Source organism: Sus scrofa, chromosome 4, assembly GCF_054392235.1.
Source record: "Sus scrofa isolate SSC_HxYL_T2T_F1_AM1 chromosome 4, Sscrofa_HxYL_maternal_Yorkshire_Landrace_v2.0, whole genome shotgun sequence".
Classification (NCBI taxonomy): domain Eukaryota; kingdom Metazoa; phylum Chordata; class Mammalia; order Artiodactyla; family Suidae; genus Sus; species Sus scrofa.
In genome coordinates, this window is record NC_139386.1 from 72,296,053 (window position 1) to 72,314,834 (window position 18,782).

The 18,782-nt window shown below is 44.7% G+C and overlaps 2 protein-coding genes and 1 non-coding gene across 5 annotated transcripts in view; 1 reads left to right on the top strand and 2 right to left on the bottom strand.

Moving 5' to 3' along the window:
* The window catches only part of SGK3 (serum/glucocorticoid regulated kinase family member 3), a 75,336-nt gene that overhangs the window by 55,262 nt on the left and 1,292 nt on the right, over nucleotides 1-18,782 (bottom strand). The window contains exon 1 of one of the 2 annotated variants that reach the window (XM_021089284.2): nucleotides 908-1,124. The exons of the other annotated variant lie outside the window; for it this stretch is intronic. Coding sequence (XP_020944943.2) covers nucleotides 908-985 — 78 coding nt within the window. The 5' untranslated portion in view covers nucleotides 986-1,124. Of the gene's footprint in view, nucleotides 1-907; nucleotides 1,125-18,782 lie in introns of those variants that run through there. 2 annotated transcript variants of the gene reach the window in all.
* LOC146403857 (uncharacterized) overlaps nucleotides 984-18,782 on the bottom strand; it is a 76,319-nt gene continuing 58,520 nt past the window's right edge. Inside the window, exon 2 of one of the 2 annotated variants that reach the window (XM_085022287.1) lies at nucleotides 984-1,124. In XM_085022287.1, coding sequence (XP_084878413.1) covers nucleotides 1,106-1,124 — 19 coding nt within the window. In that variant the 3' untranslated portion in view covers nucleotides 984-1,105. The remainder of the gene's footprint in view (nucleotides 1,125-18,782) is intronic. The other variant, XM_085022286.1, reaches the window with a different exon arrangement.
* LOC146403858 (small nucleolar RNA SNORA9) lies at nucleotides 1,566-1,697 on the top strand. Its single transcript, XR_014845021.1, has one exon. It is a non-coding gene; the product is annotated as a small nucleolar RNA SNORA9 (small nucleolar RNA).

Consider the following 18,782-nt stretch of genomic DNA (forward strand, 5'->3'; position numbering starts at 1 on the left):
CATGTTTTCAGGGAGAGGAGGACATCAGATCTCTGTATATCCTAAAAGATTGCTGGAACTAAATTCAACATGTGTCATTATACTAATCAGGAAAGTGACTATTCGCCACTAACAGTCACTGATATACTGACTCAGCTAGAGAGTCACTGTGCTTATTCTTTATCAAGCCTTACAGGAGATACCCAGTGATACAAATAAAATCAGAAATGGACTTTTTCTATACAGCGGAAAAACAGAAAAAATACTGGATTACATTTTTCTTTTTTGTCTTTTTGCCATTTCTTGGGCCGCTCCTACGGCATATGTAGGTTCCCAGGCTAGGGGTCGAATCGGAGCTGCAACTGCCGCCCTACGCCACAGCCACAGCAACGCAGGATCTGAGCTGTGTCTGCAACCTACACCACAGCTCACGGCAACGATGGATCCTTAAACCCACTAAGCAAGGCCAGGGATCAAAGCCGAAACCTCATGGTTCCTAGTCGGATTCGTTAACCACTGAGCCACCACGGGAACTCCTGGATTACACATTTTTTAAATGGAGGTTGAAAAACGACAAATGTCTTAAGAAAAATATTATAGAAATTTCAAGACAGTGGTTTGCCACATGGGATCAATGACTTCCGAGTCCACGACCCCATTGTGTGTGCATTTTCTGGTGAGAGGGTCTAGCTGACAGTTTCTCCACAGGGGTTAGGGAAGCAGGCAAAAACCTGCACTGAAAATGAAATTGTATTCCGTGGTGGTACACAGAGAAGACCGAGGAGGTCTGTCATTTGAAAGATAAGTAAAATGTGGACGTGAGGAAATCAGGGGGTGGGGGAGACTCTCTAGGTTAAGGAAAAACAGCAGAAATGGAAACATTCTCTCTGGCCCGTTTTGTCCCCTTTGCTTTCCACCACATACTTACAGTAAACCGCTTCTTTTTCTCTCTGTGTTCATCAGAGCTGGGGATGCTTACACTTGGGCAGCTTTCCTTGTAGTCCATGGTATAATCCCTTTCGGTTTATTGCCTCAAAAGGACACCAAAAAGTGAGTCCGAAGAAACAGTCAGCAGAGGACAAACACTATTAGCTAATCCAAAACATAAAACCTCTCGAGGTAATGTTCACATTCCATCATGCAACCTTAACCAACAGGAAAAAAAAAAAAAGAGAACTGATTAGCAAAATAATTTTAAAATACCATGATTCGTCATTGCTTGCTCAAAGGACCCATTTTATGCTTATTCTGGCAGGAATTTATGTATTTATTTTTTTGCCATCCTCATGTTATGTGGAAGTTTCCAGGGCCAGGGATGAAACTGGCGCCTCAGCTGCAACTCAAGCTGCTGCAGTGACAATGCCAGACCCTTAACCTGCTGTGCCATAAGGGAACCCCAGCAGGAACTTATTTCTGATCATATCTCTCAGCCCAGGTTAGAGATTGGTTTCTGTCACCTCCTTATCAATAACTAAACCACAACCAAACATTTGCGTCCCATCTACCTTCTTTTCTATTAAGAATTCTGGAAGCTTATACACCACAGTTCACGTGGACTAAAGGCTACCTCTCACCTAAAAGGGCTCTAGCAAGCCTCTCCAGTGTGCTGGGTCTGTGGTGACCCTGTGCATTCCTCAGTGCTTGCAAGAAAATTTTGAGATTGTTTGAGGCCTTGCCCTGCTTCATCCAGAGCAAGGTTATAGAAATTTCAGACAACTGAAAATAAGTAAATAAATAAATAAACGGGCTCTAGTTTGATGGGTTCAGAGCAGGGTTTTTCAAAGTGTGGTTTTCAGGCTTCTGGCACCAAGATGAGGTCTGCTTTGGATTAGGAACCTGTATAGTAGGTAATTATTCACCTCTGTTTTACAGATGAGGCAACTGAGACACAGAGAGGCTAAATGATCCGACCCCAGCCTGTCTGGCTCCAGGCTCCCGACCTCTTACCCACCCAATGCATTTTAACACTGTAGATAATTCTTCTGCACTAGACCCCTGAGGGTCAGAGCTAATACAGCTGATCTTCATACAAAACAAATACAATTACGCCAACATTATCATTCCACCCATGGACAAAGGGCTCAAGATGTCACAGTGATGTCACCTTTGCCACATACAGCAGCCCATACTATCTACTGACACCAAATAACACCTTTTAAAGGGTCAGTCCACCAGTTTCCCTCCATGATTAATTTCAGGAAGTCAATGACATATCTAATAATTGTATATCAATTCTATTGAAGTAATAATTTCAAATATCAGCAGACTCTGAATAATTAGGTGTAACGAGATTTAACTGAGAACACGGGTTTGTTGAATTTGCCACTGGAAATGCAGTCAGGAAGGATTTACCTGCAGCCAGATTAGCTGTTAGAAAACATGGCCCCCTCGTAAGTGAAGGTGCAGCATTTGTTGTAAGTTAGAGCACCCTAAAACTCCATAAAAGCAGCTTCTTTGGCCCCCTTATTAGATCAGGTGCCATCTACTAAGAGCCTTCCTCTCCAGGGACAGTGCCCTTCTGCTCAAGAATCAGAGCAAGTGGAAGCCACAGCCCTTCTAAGGCAGATTAGGCCTGTCCAAGAGCTCCAGGCCCCCCATCGGCCCATCCTTCTCCATCTGCAACAGAAATGGTGAGAGGATGATGGTCAAGGTGCTGCACTTCCCAGCCCTGTCCCCTGAGAATGTGGGAGCCGGGAGGAGGGTCCTGCTGAAAGCCTGCTGTGCCTGACGCTGCATGGCTTAGAGAAGCAGAACCACAAGATAACGTCTCAGGCCTTCCCTTCGGAAGGGACTTATCTTTCCTTAAGATATGGCATCTGGGGCATCACGAACAGACAAGGGGAAGAAGCTGGGCAGCAGAATAAGTTGTCCATACAAGGTGCTCAGGGGACACCTAGGCCTGCGTGAAGAAGCCTGCGTGAAGGCGCACACTCAAATCTGGGCCAAAGATCCCAGTCTGGAAATAGTGGTACATGGTCCCCATTTGCCCTTCCAGGTCCAACGCTCCTCTCCACCTGCCACAGGCCCAGAAGGCCAACTTCTACAGACCTGCACTGAGGCAGCCTGCCTCCTGCCCTCGGCCCCTGGCTTCTGCTTGGGTTCATCCAATGAGAGGCACCAGCAGGAGACCCAAGGGTGGGTGGGAGAGCAAGATGCTAAGGGACAGAGTCCCCCCTCCCCTTCTAACTGGCAGTTGTTTCTCCACCCACAGCCACAGTTCCCACAGCTGCAGTGAGGCCCTGGGAGGAGTAATGGCTTCCAAACTTCATTAGCAGGAGTGCATCACCTCACTCTGCTGCTTCTCTCACCTCTAACCCAACAGCCTCATGAACAGTCCCCTTGTTGATTCCCTTGCATCATTCTTGAGTGTGTCAAGTGACTAATGCAGTTAACTGCTACCAGGAAGGAACCCAGGACAGAGACCCTCAAAAATGGGACACATGGGTGATGAAGACCCTGATAACCTTCCTATGTGCAGAGGGGATGGGAAACTGATAATATAGCACACGGTGATACCAGGATCACTCAAATTTCCTGCCACGGGATGAAGGATGGGGTGAGCAAGGTGCTCTAAGTCCAAGAAGATGATGAAAATGCTGATTTTAGAGATCGTAACATGGACCATGTATGCTCCTGGTTGTCCTTGAGAGTGTGTACAAAGCACACAACAAACTGAAAGAAAGCCGTGAATTCCCAAATGGATGGATGAAATATCTATGGCTGTTATAAAGGAACTGTTGGAGTTTCCAAAGTGGCTCAGCAATAACCAACCCAACTAGTATCCATGAGAACTCGGGTTTGATCCCTGGCTCTGCTTAGTGGGCTAAGCATCTGGTGTTGCCGTGAGTTGCAGTGCAGATGGCAGATTTGGCTCAGATCCAGCATTGCTGTGACTGTGGGGTAAAGCAGGCAGCTGCAGCTCCATTTCACCCTCTAGCCTGGGAACTTCCATGTGCCACAGGTGCAGCCCTAAAAAGCAAAAAAATAAAAAATAAATAAGTAAAGGAGCTGCTAAGCTGATGGGACTAAGAATCAAGCCAGGGGTGATGATAAGGGCTGTAGAACCAATTAAATGCAACCCTGCAAAGTCTCTTATGCTAACATGAGGACAAGAGCTGGAAAGGGGAATAATCCTGAATGACAGATGCAGGCACTTGGGCAGATACAAATGAGGGTAAGAATGCTGAACATCTGTGTTGAAAGCAGCAACCTGCAGCTCTCTGAGAAGACCCAGCCTCCTAACCCCTGCCCAAGGTGTTTCACGAAGGATACCAGTTCTCTTCACTACCTATTCCCACCACCCTCACTGCCTCCTCATGGGAATTAAGTGCCAAAGGACCCCAGAAAGAAGTTCAAAGCCTACTGAGAGGAGACTGCTTTTGCACCAAAAAATCTGCAGAATCTCAACAATTTCACCAGGAGTCTGAGGAACAAATGCTGGAGGACATTCACAGGATGTAAGACTGAGAAGGACTAACTGTAGGATGACCATGGCCCTACACTCAGTCACAGAGATCCCATCAGTCCTCCTCCAGACCTTACCCAAGAGGTACCTGCAAGCCACTCACAAGGGTGATTGTCCACTGGGGAAAGGAATTCGTAGGTCCTTCCAAGGGTTCCCAGACACTAGCTCTGAACTGAAACTAATCCCTGGAGATCTAAAATGTGGCCACCAGCCAGAGTATCCATCTCATCCCGGAAGCAGGGTGAGAAAGGAAGTCAACACTGGTATTTCATGGGGTGGTCCAATAAGAGCTGCGGGCCCATCCTGTTGTTAGTGCCCAGCCCTAGAATTTTAAAAGAAATAGGTATACTTAGTAACTGACCAAATTCCTCATTGGTTCTCTTCTCTGTCATAAAAGCCATTATGGAAGATAGGGCCATGAAGAAGGCCTTAACTCTCCCCTGTCTCCCCACTAAGAAAGCAAACCAATAACTACACAACAACCCTGGAGAAGCTCAGATATTAGTACTACTATCAAAACCTTGAAGGATGCAGGGGTGTACATTCCTACTTCATCCCCATCTAATGTGACTGTTTACCTGGACCAAAGCCAAAAGATCCTAGAACAGTCTATGGATTACTACAAATGTAATCAGTGATGCCAACCACAGTGGAAATTCTAGATGGGCTATTTTTTTGCTGGAGAAAATGAGCAAACTGCTGATATCTGGTAAACAACTTGTGACCTGGCAAATGGTTTCTTTTCTATCATCATTAGTAAAGATGGTGGGATGTAATTTGCCATCAAGAGGCAGAAACAGCAGGACCTCTGCGCTGTCTTACCTGAGGGCTACATCTGCACTGTCCTAACATAAAGGAGGGCCCCTGATCATCTCAATATCCCAGATCACTGCAGCGGCCCACCACATTAATGGCATTATGTTAACCAGAACTGGTGAACAAGAAAGAGCACCCAGGATGTCTTTGCAAGACAAATGCGTAAGCCAGAGGATGGGGGTAAAATCCATGGAGGTTCCATCCCATGAATGATCACTGCGGTTTCAGAGGTCTGAGGCAGGACCCTCCTCCTCCGATCTACAGAGAAATCGCCACACTGTACACCACATACACTGAGAAAGAGGCAAACCAAGTGAGGAACTTCCTATCAGGGGGTGCTCCTCTGACCTATTCCTAGGTAACCCACAAGGCCGCCAGTTATCAATGGGGCCTGATCCCGAAGGTTCTGTAGCTGTGAAAGCTGGCCTAACCTTGGGCTGTTCTCAGCACACCCACTAGAACTGGAAATGACATGGCAGACAGGGGTGGGGTAAGGAGCCTCTGACAAGCACCAGGAAGAGGACAGAAGTCATAGATGCCTTCGGGCCCTGTAAATAACTACTGTCCACTGGGTCCTGGCCTCGTGGAAAAACAAGACTATGGAATAAGAACAGCCCACAGGGAACAGATTGTTATCTGAGCCACTGGTCCAGTCATAGGACTGGACCATACAGAAGCATTCCACTTGGTACAGAAGACCGGCCTGGGCGGATCTGGGAGGCACAAGTAAACCACGGGAAGAGGCAGCTCAGACCCTTGGTACCTGCCCCTCCTTCCTTGGTAGCTAGCGCTCTCTCAGCCCACACTTGGGGCGGATCCTAGGACCAGTCAGCAGAGGGGGGGAAAGGCATGCCTGTCTATTGAGGGCACGCTCTGTGTGCCAGCATGGCTGCAAGGGAAATGACGCAGCCTATTCAGGGATGGTCCTAAAAGAGAGCGGTGATGGGAAACCTTCCAGAGGGCTCAATTATGAGCAGCAACCGTGGGGTCCACCTGCAGGTTGGGATAGAGGCTGCCAAATGCCAATTTATCTATGCTGCTTCGTGAGCAGTGGGAAAGGATGACTTTCTGCTCAGGGAACTAGAAAGAATGAGATTGGAAAAAGTTGTTTTTTTTTTTTTTACATATATAAAAGGAAGAGTTTTAAAGAAATATGTGAATGAACTTTTCAATATGGCACAGAATGTGAAAATATTTGTGTCCCATGTACATGTCCACCAGAGATCACTCACTGCATGAAGCTCTCAGGGGTTCAAGGTGAGCTGTCCTATGGAAGTAATTTGGCCTCTTTCCCAATCACCACGGCTTGCAAAGGACCCATGACCAAGTGGAGCAGGCAGTAGGGTGGGAGGTACAGAGGGGTTCGACAACAGGGTCTTCCTCACATGAGACTGATGTAGTTACTGCCCGTGCTGAGGGCTCAACCTCAGCAGCCACAACCAACACTGCCGCTCGCTATGGTACCAGCCTGCAGAGGAGTCAGGCAGCACCCTGGGGCAGCATCTGTCCTCACAGAAGCTGGATTTGCCTTCTCTGCCTGATCAGCTTCTGGCCAGAATCATCATTCTCAGTTTCAGCATGGCTTACTCATTGTCACAGAACCCGAAAGAGGATCATGGCAGACCCAGGCATGCATTTAGGGCAAAGAAGTATGGCAATAAGCTTATAACTATAGAACCCGCTGCTACCATGTAGTTCTTAACCCAGAAGCAGCTGCTTCAAGGAATAGAGGAATGGCTAGAGGAGGCTCAGCTCCATTACCTGCTGTGAGACACACCCTATCACACTGGGAGCTGGACTCTACAATGGGGTAGGTGCTACCCCAGCAGCCTCTCCCACAGCCAGAAGGCGTGGGTCAGGAACCAACAGCAGCTCTCTCAGAACAAGCTCTAATAATCCCCCATGGAGTTTCTGCTTCCCATTGTGACCCTGGGTTTGGTGGAGGAATGCTTCCACCAAATAAGAGTCTGTTTCTGCTAAAATGGATGCTGGGACTACCCACAGTCATCTGTGGCTCTTCAAGCCACCCAACCAATAAGAAAGTGGTCCCTGTCTCAGTGAAGTAACGGATCTGATTTCCAGGAGGGCATAGGATGCCACTATATCATAGGGAAGGGAGGATTAGGTCTGATTCGAGCAGATCCACTAGGACATGGTCAACAGTACTGGTCAACGGGAAACTGGCAACTCAGTAAAAACGAAGATTTGGGACACCCAACAAGTGAACAACCTTGACCAGCCAAGGTGCTAGTGGAGGGTAAGGGGAATATAAAATAAGTACTAGAACAAAAAAGGAATGATAATTCTGACTTGAGCCCAGAGACTAGCTGCAGAAGCAGAAGCTACAGCAGCTTTGTTTTGCTTAGTTTTTCTTGTTATCTTGCATGAAGAATGCTGTTCCAGGTAGGCGCATGAATGACTGGAGGCAAGAACTAGAGGGCTTTGTGTTTCCTGGGTCCTGAACATGAGCTTTACATCCAAAGTTCAAGTGTATACTAAGGGACAGAAAGAAGACAATGGCGGTGGATATTCTCTATTTTCTTTTTTCTTTTTTTTCTTTTTTTTGTTGTTGTTGCTATTTCTTGGGCCGCACCCGCAGCATATGGAGGTTCCCAGGCCAGGGGTCAAATTGGAGCTGTAGCCACTGGCCTATGCCAGAGCCACAGCAACGCGGGATCCGAGCTGCATCTGCAACCGACACCACAGCTCACGGCAACGCCGGATCGTTAACCCACTGAGCAAGGCCAGGGATCGAACCTGCAACCTCATGGTTCCTAGTCGGATTCGTTAACCACTGCGCCACGACGGGAACTCCTCTATTTTCTTTTTCAGATCCATCTCCACCCTGTTCCCTGGGGCAGGACGCTGACCTCCACAATCTGCACCCCACACGCTGCCCTGCCCTCCCGCTGCTGCTTGATTTTATCCAGAGAGGAACAGGGTAGGAAAAGAGGGGTCAGGATATGCGTCGCCTCACCGTGCTCCCTCCTGGGTCGGCTGCGGTGTGGCAACAGCAGTGTACCTCTAAGACCAAAGCTCCTGTCAGGAGATCCGTGACTTTCCTATGACCACTGCTCTTACACGGATGAAATGCTGCACTTCTCTACCTAGAGGCCTTGGACAAATTTAAACTACCCGAGCCCTAGAACTATAATAGAAAAAAATAAAAATCATAAAATACATAAATTAAAAAAAAAGACAGACAAAGATAAAAGAAAATCCTACCTACAAGGAACTTATTTAATGAGGCAGAATGATGAGTGATATAGAACGTTTTCAATTGTTGGCTAAGTATGATATCAGACGTACGTATGAATACTTTGAGAGCACAGAAAAGGGACACAGATGCAGACTGTCAAGCATTTTCGGCATTGCTAAAAATAAAGCCAGGCAGGTATGAGAGCAGAAGTTTGAAAGACATCACACTTGCCTGACTCAATTTTCTCTGGAAAAAGGAGCTAGACTCATAGGTTGGAAATGAAGGTATCACTGAGAAGAAAAACATAGGAAGATTAAACCACTTGCCCAAGCTAGTATTCAAATCATCGATAGAGCTAGGATTCAAATTACAATCTGTTCAATTCCAAAATCTCTATGTACTAGTTTGCTGTACCACACGATCTCTCCTTAAGAAAGACTTTCCTTCAAGTTAAATCAAACCAGCAACCTAACAATACTTAATCTTTAGTGGCAAAGCAAGATGATAAGCCAGACTGTGTTTTACATGCGTTCATTTGATTGCTCCTCACAATGGCTCCAGTGAGAGGAACCAGGGAGAAAGTGAAGCATGAAAAGATGAAGTAACCTGCCCCGCCTGGGAGAGTCAGGACTGAACCAGCAGTGCTCTGACTTTAGGATCTTTACCCATTATACCTCACTGCCGCTACAACACCTACATGCTCTAAAGAGTCCTCCAGGAAGCAATGAAGAAGGTCCAGAGGCTTATTTTTATGTGGTTAGAAGTAAAACTGTGATAAAAGAGCCCCGTGGTTACTGTAAATTTAATGTACATCTATTCTATAAAACTGAAGCAATTAAAATTGTGCAAAAATTCTGCAAAATCATCCAATGGCCAGGCAGCCAAATAAAAAAGGATGAGAAGAGGATTGATATGAGAATCTCACACCAAGACAGACTAAACTTGTTCACGTAGGACCAGCAACGTGTTCATGTGGGACTGGCAACATGTTCATGTGGAACTAGCAACGTGTTCACGTGGGACTAGCAATGTATTCATGTGGAATTAAAGCTGGAACTTTTGTGGAGGTTTAGGGGTATGATGGCTTTTGAAAGAGGAACAGGAAAAGAATCTGCCTCCGTTCTGCTGCAGTCACAAGATAATCCTGTAGACTGGTTCCCAGGAGCAGCTGCCTTGCCTAGGGGTAGGTCACATGGCTAAGTTCAGCTACTAACCCAGAATGGAAGAACTAATCTTAACATCCAGCTAGTGAATTAACTCAGACAAGACGAACATCACAAAAAGAAGTGGGTCAGATAAGAACAAAACTTTCAGAGGCCAACTGATCTTAGGAGTGACAGTGCTTTGCAAAAATAATGTAATAGCTAGTAAAACAGGGGGACATCTGGCAATGTCTGGACACATTTTGGGTTGGCACAGCTTGGCGGCTCACAGGCTACATGTCAAGAGTGGTATTAAGCATCCCACAATGCACAGGACAGCCCCTACAACAAAAAGTCATCTGGCCCAAAATGTCAATACTGTTGAGTTGAGAAACTAACATTTATTGAGTACTAACACCAGGCACTGTTCTAAGCATTCCCATCTTACACATGACTTACTCCTCACAGCAACCCAAGGAGTCATGTCATTATTCCCATTTTACAGATGAAGAAACCTAGGCCACCAGGTCCACATCCTCAGGCAGCTCTGGGTGGCAGCACTGTGACGTAAACACTGCTCTGACCGAACCAGCACACACATACTGCCTCTCCATTTCCTATGTACTGCTGCAAGCACCCCCTTCTTCTCAATCGCCTTTGGAGAAATAAGAACTAAAGAGAAGGGAGCACCAAGTGCCCATTAGAAATCAGGTTAAAGAAAGACAGCCATGCAGGGGAAAAGCAGCTTTCAACTCTGGTGCCAGGAGGGTTCAGAGCTGCGCAGCGCTTTGCCAGGAATGGGCCATCTGCAGAAAGCATCACACATTAACACCAACATGGGTACCAAGAGAGCTTTGAGCAAGGGCAATCAGAGGCTAAATTATAAAATAAAGAAAACACATGAAGGGATGATGTCACAGGATTTTTTTTTAAGAATTAATAGATCTTTTTTTAATTTGGGGGTCTATAAAAAGTAAAAATATGGATGAAACTTTATGACAGAAAACTATCCAAATTCATGTCATATTAATTTTTTTAAGAATTTGAGAAGGAATGGATACATATATATGTATAACTGATTCACTTTGCTGTATACCTGAAACTACCACCACGCTGTAAGTCAACTATACTCCAATAAAACTTTAAAAAAAAACTAGAACTGAAAAAATTTTTTGAATATTGCTTAAAATAGATGCAGACTAAAGCTTTTTTTAAAGGATGTTCTCCTTCATCACCATCATTTCTTTGTCCATTGTATGCAGTTATTATCCTGGATCTTGTCCACCTTTGTTTCAGACAACTAAAAAAAAAAGTTCATAAAAAAGGCAAAAAATTCCTCTGCTTTTACCTCTAAAATATAAGCAGAGAGATTCTTTACTTTCATAATGATTTTTATTTCTTCCATAATAACCGGTTTACAGTGTTCTGTCAATTTTCTACTGTACAGCAAGGTGACCCAGTTACATATACATGTATACATTCTTTTTTCTCACATTACCATGCTCCATCATAAGTGACTAGACAAGTTCCCAGTGCTATACAGCAGGATCTCATTTAAGCAGAGAGATTCTTTTTTTTTTTTTTTTGTCTTTTTGCCTTTTCTAGGGCCGCTTCCATGGCATATGGAGGTTCCCAGGGTAGGGGTCGAATCGGAGCCGTAGCCACCAGCCTACACCAGAGCCACAGCAACGCAGGATCCGAGCCGCGTCTGCAACCTTCACCACAGCTCACAGCAATGCCGGGTCCTTAACCCACTGAGCAAGGCCAGGGATCAAACCCACAACCTCATGGTTCCTAGTCGGATTCGTTAACCACTGCGCCACAATGGGAACTCCAGCAGAGAGATTCTTAACTCCACTTCCTTCACAGTCATGAAGACTGTCTGGTATTGACTAGTGGACCCTACACAAACCACGAGGTAGATATCAGTATCCACTCAATTAATATGGGAGAGAGGGGTCAGTGATTCACATCAGAGCACAAAGGGAAATTAAGAACAATCCTGTTCCGACCTGTGGTTGTCAATGGGGAAGGGGAGGCAGTGGGACGGGCAGGGAGTTTGGGGTAACAGATGCAAACTATTGCATTTGGAGTGCATAAGCAATGAGGTCCTGCTGTATAGCACAGGGAACTCTATCTAGTCACTTGTAACGGAATATGATGGAGGATAATGTGAGAAAAAGAACATATATATGTGTGTGTGTGACTGTGTCACTTTGCTGTACAGTAGAAAACTGACAGAACACTGTAAACCAACTATAATGGAAAAAATAAAAATCATTAAAAAAAAGAACAGTCCTATTTCCAAAGAAAGGAGTAGGCCTGAAAGAGCTACAGGTTTTCTTCAGCTGTGGGGGAAAGGACTGGGTGCCTTGTTTGGAAACAAGAATTCAAAGGAGGAAGCCAATAGTCAAGGAAGACACAAAAGAAAATCTGTGCCCAGACCTTGGGCATGGCATGGGGACTCCTATGGGGACTGGTTTGGGAAATGGGGACTGACCCAAAGAATAAGAAAAATAATTAGGGGTGCAGACAAGAGCAGGAATTATTCCTTAGAAGGCATAGGTCAACCGGGTAGGTTTCATTTTAAACTACATTAAAAGCACTTTCCCAGGACACTCTCACAGGAAGCTAACTGGTTACTTTTATTGAAAGTATTCTGTATTAGTACATAATCTGTATCTGTTTATTTCCACCTCACAAAATAACAGCCTGAAATACATCTGGAAATGTTTCAACAGAAACAAAGCACATCTTTGTCACATCAGTAAATTAGGTTCATTGAGAGGACCAGAAAAATCTACCAGGATCTGCCAATGGAAGATACACAGTAACCTCCCTACACATATAACATGATGAATCAGTTACACTTTTCCTGTTTTCCTTCCTTACTAGTATATCCTTTCTCTAATTCCCACCCCACCCCCTTCTTTCTTTTCTCTCTCATTCAGTGATCACAAAACAGTCCCAGTTTTTCCTAACTTTATCAAGTTGCTTATTTGAGACAACTTTTATTTAGACCTATTCTTGATAAAGTGATATATATGAATCAGAAGTAATATTTATAAAAACAGCGAATGTTGGGACACAGTACAAAAGCATCTGCCCCCAACAATTTGATAGGAATGTTGCAAAATTTGGACAAAAGTTACATGACTCTATTGGTTTTCTGAAACTAGCTGCATTTTATTAAAGACATTTAAAGAAGGGACTGAGGGAGTTCCTGCTGTGGTTCAAAGGCAAAAAACCCAACTAGTATCCATGAGGACATGAGTTCAATCCCTGGCCTCACTCAATGGGTTAGGGATCCAGTGTTGCTGTGAGCTGTGGTGGAGGCCCAAGGCTACAGGTTCAATTGGACCCCTAGCCTGGGAACCTCCATATGCTGTGGGTATGTAGGGGAAGGATAGAGAGAGGGAGAGAGAGAGAGAGGAAGGGAAAGAGGGAGGGAGGGAGGATGGAAGGACTGAGTGAGGAGGTGGAAGTAACTGCTGACAATCCTTTGTTCTCCAATACTAAAATCAAAACAGCCAGGAGAAGGAGGAAGGCCTTAATTGTACCCCAACTCCTGTGTCCCTCTGCTGGTTCCAGAACAGACAGGGCAGGGGTGCTAACTGCAGCAGCAATGCTCTGCCCTAACCTTCTCTGCTTCCCCAGGTCACCATCCTGGGTTCCCCATTACCAGAATGCCTGCCCCATCCCTTCCCTGCTTTCCAAGCTCTTCCACTGGGAGGCGCACTCCCACGACAAACACTTCCTAGGATGATTTACTGGGGAACTGTGATCACTGCAGACAGATGGGTGGATGGTGATTACAGGAGGCAAGAGAAAAGTGAAGTGGGCATATGCATGGAACCAGCAGTGGTAAAATACTGCAGGCCCTAGGCAGCCCAGGGTAGAGCTGGTTCTGAATGGGGAGCTTGGGAGAAACTCAGAATGAGGAGGAACCGAAAACAAAGACCTACTCCAAAAACTCACAAAACCAGCAATCATCATCACATTTCTTAGTCTCTTGGGAGCACCTCCAACCTGGTATCTTTCACTTGCTCTGACCCCTTCCAACCCATTCTTCCCCCAGGTAGCCAGTGGTTTGGTTTGGTTTGGTTTTCAACCTTTGTAAATCTGATCGTTTCACTCTTCTGTGTAAACTCTTTCCATTGCTTCCACTGCCCTTAGAATAAAATCCAAACTCTGAATTACTGCGGAGAGCCTGCAGGCACCCACGTGGCCTAAACTTTCCTCACTTCTCCAGCTGCATTGCACCAGGGCCCCTCCCCCCTCCAGCCAGCCACCGCACTCAGCACAGCCCCCTCCTAGTTCTCAGGCTCACTGAGCACTTTCCCATCTCTGGGCTCTCGTCCTATGTTCCCCTGCCTGGACAGAAGGCCTTCTCTTCAGCCCCTCATATCAAGGCCTTTGTTCAAAGGTCACTTCCTCCAACAAGCTTTCATGACCACACTAACCAAAGTGCTCCTTCCTCACCTTAATCCATCATCATCCTGGCTTTTTCATTTTCACATTTACTACCATCTCAGCCTGCACGTGGCTCTCTGAGAACCTCCCCGACCATAGTGTAGAGACTGTGGCTTCTGCACCGCCATGTGCTTAGTAAGCCCCAACATCCATTTATTTGTTTAATTTATTCTGTCAACAAACAAGTGGAGAAGTTTCTGTAGTGGCTCAGCAGTAATGAACCCGACTGGAATCCATGAGGATGGGGATTCAATCCCTGGCCTCACTCAGTGGGTTAAGGAGCCAGCGTTGCCTTGATCTGGGGTATAAGTTGCAGATGCAGCTTGGATCCCACATTGCTGTGGCTGTGGCGTAGGCTTTTCAGCTACAGCTCTATTTGACCCCTAGCCAGGGAACTTACAGATGCCACAGGTGCGGCCCTAAAAAGATGACAAACAGACAAGTAGAAAGAAACACTTGGAAATTCCAATTTGCCAAAGAATGCAATTGAGACCTTCAAAGCAGCCTGTCTCATCATTCCTTCGTTAGTCTCCAGAATCATCAATTTCTCCCTCTTTACTAGATCAATCCCATTACTACACATACCAATATGCTACAATATCTTAATAAAATATTCCCTAAAATTGGCATTCCTACTGTGGTGCAGGGGCTTAGGGATCCTGCCTTGTCTCTGCAGCAGCCCAGCACAGTGGGTTAAGGATCCAGCATTTCCACAGCTGTGATGTAGGTTGCAGCTGCAGCCAGGCTTCAATCCCTGGCCCAGAACTTCCACATGCTGCAGGTGCGGCCAAAAAAATAAATTCTCCCTAAAAATACAGGTTTATTTATTTAACAGATGCTTACACAGTGCTTACCATGTATTCCAGATATGTAATTAGTCTGTGCCCCAACTTCTATTATTTGCATGAATGATCCTATCTTATAAACATCCTTAACTAAGGTGTTTCATAAACAAGGAGAACTCAGGGTAAACACAGATGCTTATACAGTGTGATAAAGGGAACTTTACTCCAAAGCAAATATTTGCTTTCAAGATTCTTCTTCTGACAGTAAAACTCACTGTTTAATACATTAGTAGAAATTCCCCAAAGGACAAAACTTACAACCAATTATAAATTTAAATTATAGGACATTTTAAATATAAGTTGCAGTATGTTAGTTTTAAATCCTAACCTTACATTAGCTGGTGTTAGTATGTTAGTAAAAATAATATGCAGAATTTTACCTTAAAGTTTTAACATTTCAAAAACTAGAACTATGTACATATATATTTTTTTCCCTGTCAGCTCTTTCCTGTCAATAGAAACTACAGTTTCATCCCAGGAAAGGTAACATAGATATAGAATGATACTCAGAAGAAATAAGCCAGGCTAATGGGTGCCCCAGAATGAGAAAAGCCCAGTAGAGGTTTGGGAGGCAAGAGAGAAGAAAAGAGAAAGTTAAATTGCAGAAGAGTCTACACAAGTCCCAGAAACAAGTTTTAATCTGTTAGGAAAACTCACAAGTAAAATAAGAGCATTCACTCAATTGGAATACATGCAAGGGTATGTTTATAATGAAATAAAGCAAAATACATTAAACCAAACTCAGACTTGGCAAAACTGGAGCTCCAACAATAGACAAATTCAAGTATCTTACATCTATCACCTTTTTCTGAAGAACTAAACGGTTCTGGCAGATATCTTCTCCATATATCCATAAAATAAATGATGAAAGAAGTATGGACATTTTATTAAATGATTGAGGGAAAGGTAAACTCTTTTGTGTAGGTCAGAGAGTGTGTACTCAATCCACCCCAGCTCAGAAAACAAGGCAAGGAGATGGTATTATTTGTGCCTAGAGATGCAAAAACAAAATGACCCTTAGGAATAATTCCCCACAAGAGAATCCAAAACTGCAGATATGCTCCATAAAGTCTGTCTTGTCCTAAAGGTTTTGTGAGTGACTTTATAGTGACTTTACGGCTTTTTTTTTTTTTTTAAACTTCTGCCTGTCCACCCATGTGGATGCTGGGTTTATTGCCTTCCCTTTACCTTTTTATAAATCCAGACCTCAGAGCTCCCAGGTAGTGCAGTGGGTTAAGAATCCGACTGTAGGAGCTCCTGTTGTGGCTCAATGGTAACAAACCCGACGAGTATCCATGAGGATGCAATTCAAGCCCTGGCTCCACTCAGCGGATCAAGGATCCGGAGTTGCCATGAACTAGGTCGCATATGCAGCTCGTATGTGGTATGGTTGTGGCCCCTAGCCTGGCAACTTCTACAGGCAATGAGTGCAGCCCTAAAAAGAAAAAATTAAACAAACAAAAAAGAATCCAACTGCAAAGGCTCAGGTCCGATCCCTAGCCCAGCACAGTGGGTTAAAAGGATCCGCAGTTGCTACCACTGCGACACAGGTTGCAGCTGTGGCTCAGATTCATCCTTTGCCTGGGAAGCAGGGGAAGCAGGTATGGCCATAAAATTAAAAAAAAAAAAAAAAAACCCAGACCTAAATATCTTCATTAGAATCTTTTTATTTAACACTGTACTTCCCTCTGCCTTCTTCCTAAAGTGTCCATATTGTAGAAATGATAGTTGAGGGGAGTTCCCGTCGTGGCGCAGTGGTTAACGAATCTGACTAGGAACCATGAGGTTGTGGGTTCGATCCCTGGCCTTGCTCAGTGGGTTAACGATCCGGCGTTGCCGTGAGCTGTGGTGTAGGTTGCAGACGCGGCTTGGATCCCGCGTTGCTATGGCTCTGGTGTAGGCCGGAGACTACAGCTCTGATTGGACCCCTAGCCTGAGAACCTCCATATGCCGCGGGAGCGGCCCAAGAAATAGCAAAAAAGACAAAAAAAAAAAAAAAAAAAAAAAGAAAAAAGAAAGAAAGAAAAAGAAATGATAGTTGAGGCTCAATGTTTAATGATTTAAAGACCTATTAAGAGAACTTTATGTTCACTTTTATTTAAAAAACAGGTAAGTGGGTATCTTATTTTCCCTCAAAAAAGTAACTGGAATTTGCGTATGCATGGTTCTCGCCCTCTAGGAGCTAAAAAGAAAAGACAAATGTCAAAGAATTACAACCCAAAGTAGATTGTGATAAATTCTTAAAAAGGCATGAAAAATCACTAGAAGTTAGAGAATAGAAAAACCACTTGCAGCTGAACTTATCTAGGTATCTGAGGTAGTGGAGACATGTGAGGGAGGTGCTGAAGGCTGGGTCCTCAAAACAGAAAGAGCAGCAGAAGTCCGAAGCAGGAACAGGAAATAGCCATTAGTCCAACCTGTCTGAATTCCTGTCCACCTGGGGGAAAGGACCCACTCAATGAAACACACACACACAAAGAGAAGCTGTCATGAGGCACCTACTCACCGTGAGGTTTTACAGGGCATTACCATTAAAGCGTTACTTTACTTTCACATTTACAAGCCTAAGTTGGACGTCACTCTTCTTACATGTGGCCAATAGAGGCTGGCAAAGTGGATTTGCCATCATGTTGCAGAGCACTCTGAACGCCAAGCTTCTCCCTCTGGCTTTCACTCTGCAGATGAAGATGAGAGGGCTTCTGGAAAGGGAGGTGGAAGGGCTGTAGGTGCAGAGGACAAAATGAAATGGAGGAGGACTAGAAGAAAAAGGAACTTGGCAACAATGGGAATGGCAGGTTTGCAAAAACTTGACAGGAGAAGCCAGTCAGTAGCTACCTGCAAGTGGAGTGCCAGGTAGAAGGAGGAATTAACACTGCCTCAAGGTTTCATTCCTGGATAACAGAAGAAGTAACTAGAAATTGGGGGGGAAGGGAGAGCAGGACAAAATGAATTGTGAATTGGCTGAAGTAATTTCTAACTCTAGTAGGAAATGTCTGCCTCAGAACCAGGCAGGTGACATCCTCTAGTGCCAAGCACTGTTTCCAGGTACTGAGGATAGAGCAGTGTGAACACCACTGGCAAGTACCCCTGTCCTCATGGAACTTAACCCGCTAGAGGCAGGCAACAGAAAACAGACAGGTAAATAAATAGGTAAACCATTATAGGAAGAGTTGGGGTTGTGTGGAATTTTAAATAGGAGGGTCTGATTGTGATAGTATCTGAACAAATACCCAGTGGGAAGGGAGTGAGCTCTGCAAGAAGCCAGGGTAAGAATCAGCAACCAACAGACCAGTATCTCCAAATAATTTCACTCCATGATTCTGTTGAGGTTGGCAGAGATTGCAACACATCTCTTAGAGGATGGAGATCCAGTCCTGCTTCTCTGGGCTAGCATTTGGCGACTATCTTACCCAATCAAGAAAACTTCACCAGTAACACAATGATAACAAACTGCCTAGTAGGTCAATTTGTTTATATTGGCTGTTGACATTCCCTACATGAGAGAAAAGGACTGCATAAAACAACAAAACTAAAGCACTGTTAGAACATGTTTGTACAAAGCTTAAGAAGACAGTCATCTTGTTCTCAAAGCAATCACTGATGTAGCAGCTTTGAGACTTGTGATTTAAATCAAAGGTGCTGAAGAATGATTATGAATCATGCAATTAAGCTACCAAGCAGGATGTTGCTGAGAGAAAAACCACTCACAGCACCATAAAACTGTCAAAAATAAAAATAGTACTATTATCAACACTGGAAGTAATATCATCCTTAGATTTTATAATTTGTTGCTCAGCTGAGCTGAATTCTAATCTAAGTCCTGCCATTAATTGGTTCTGGGTCTCATTCTTATCTGTTAAGGG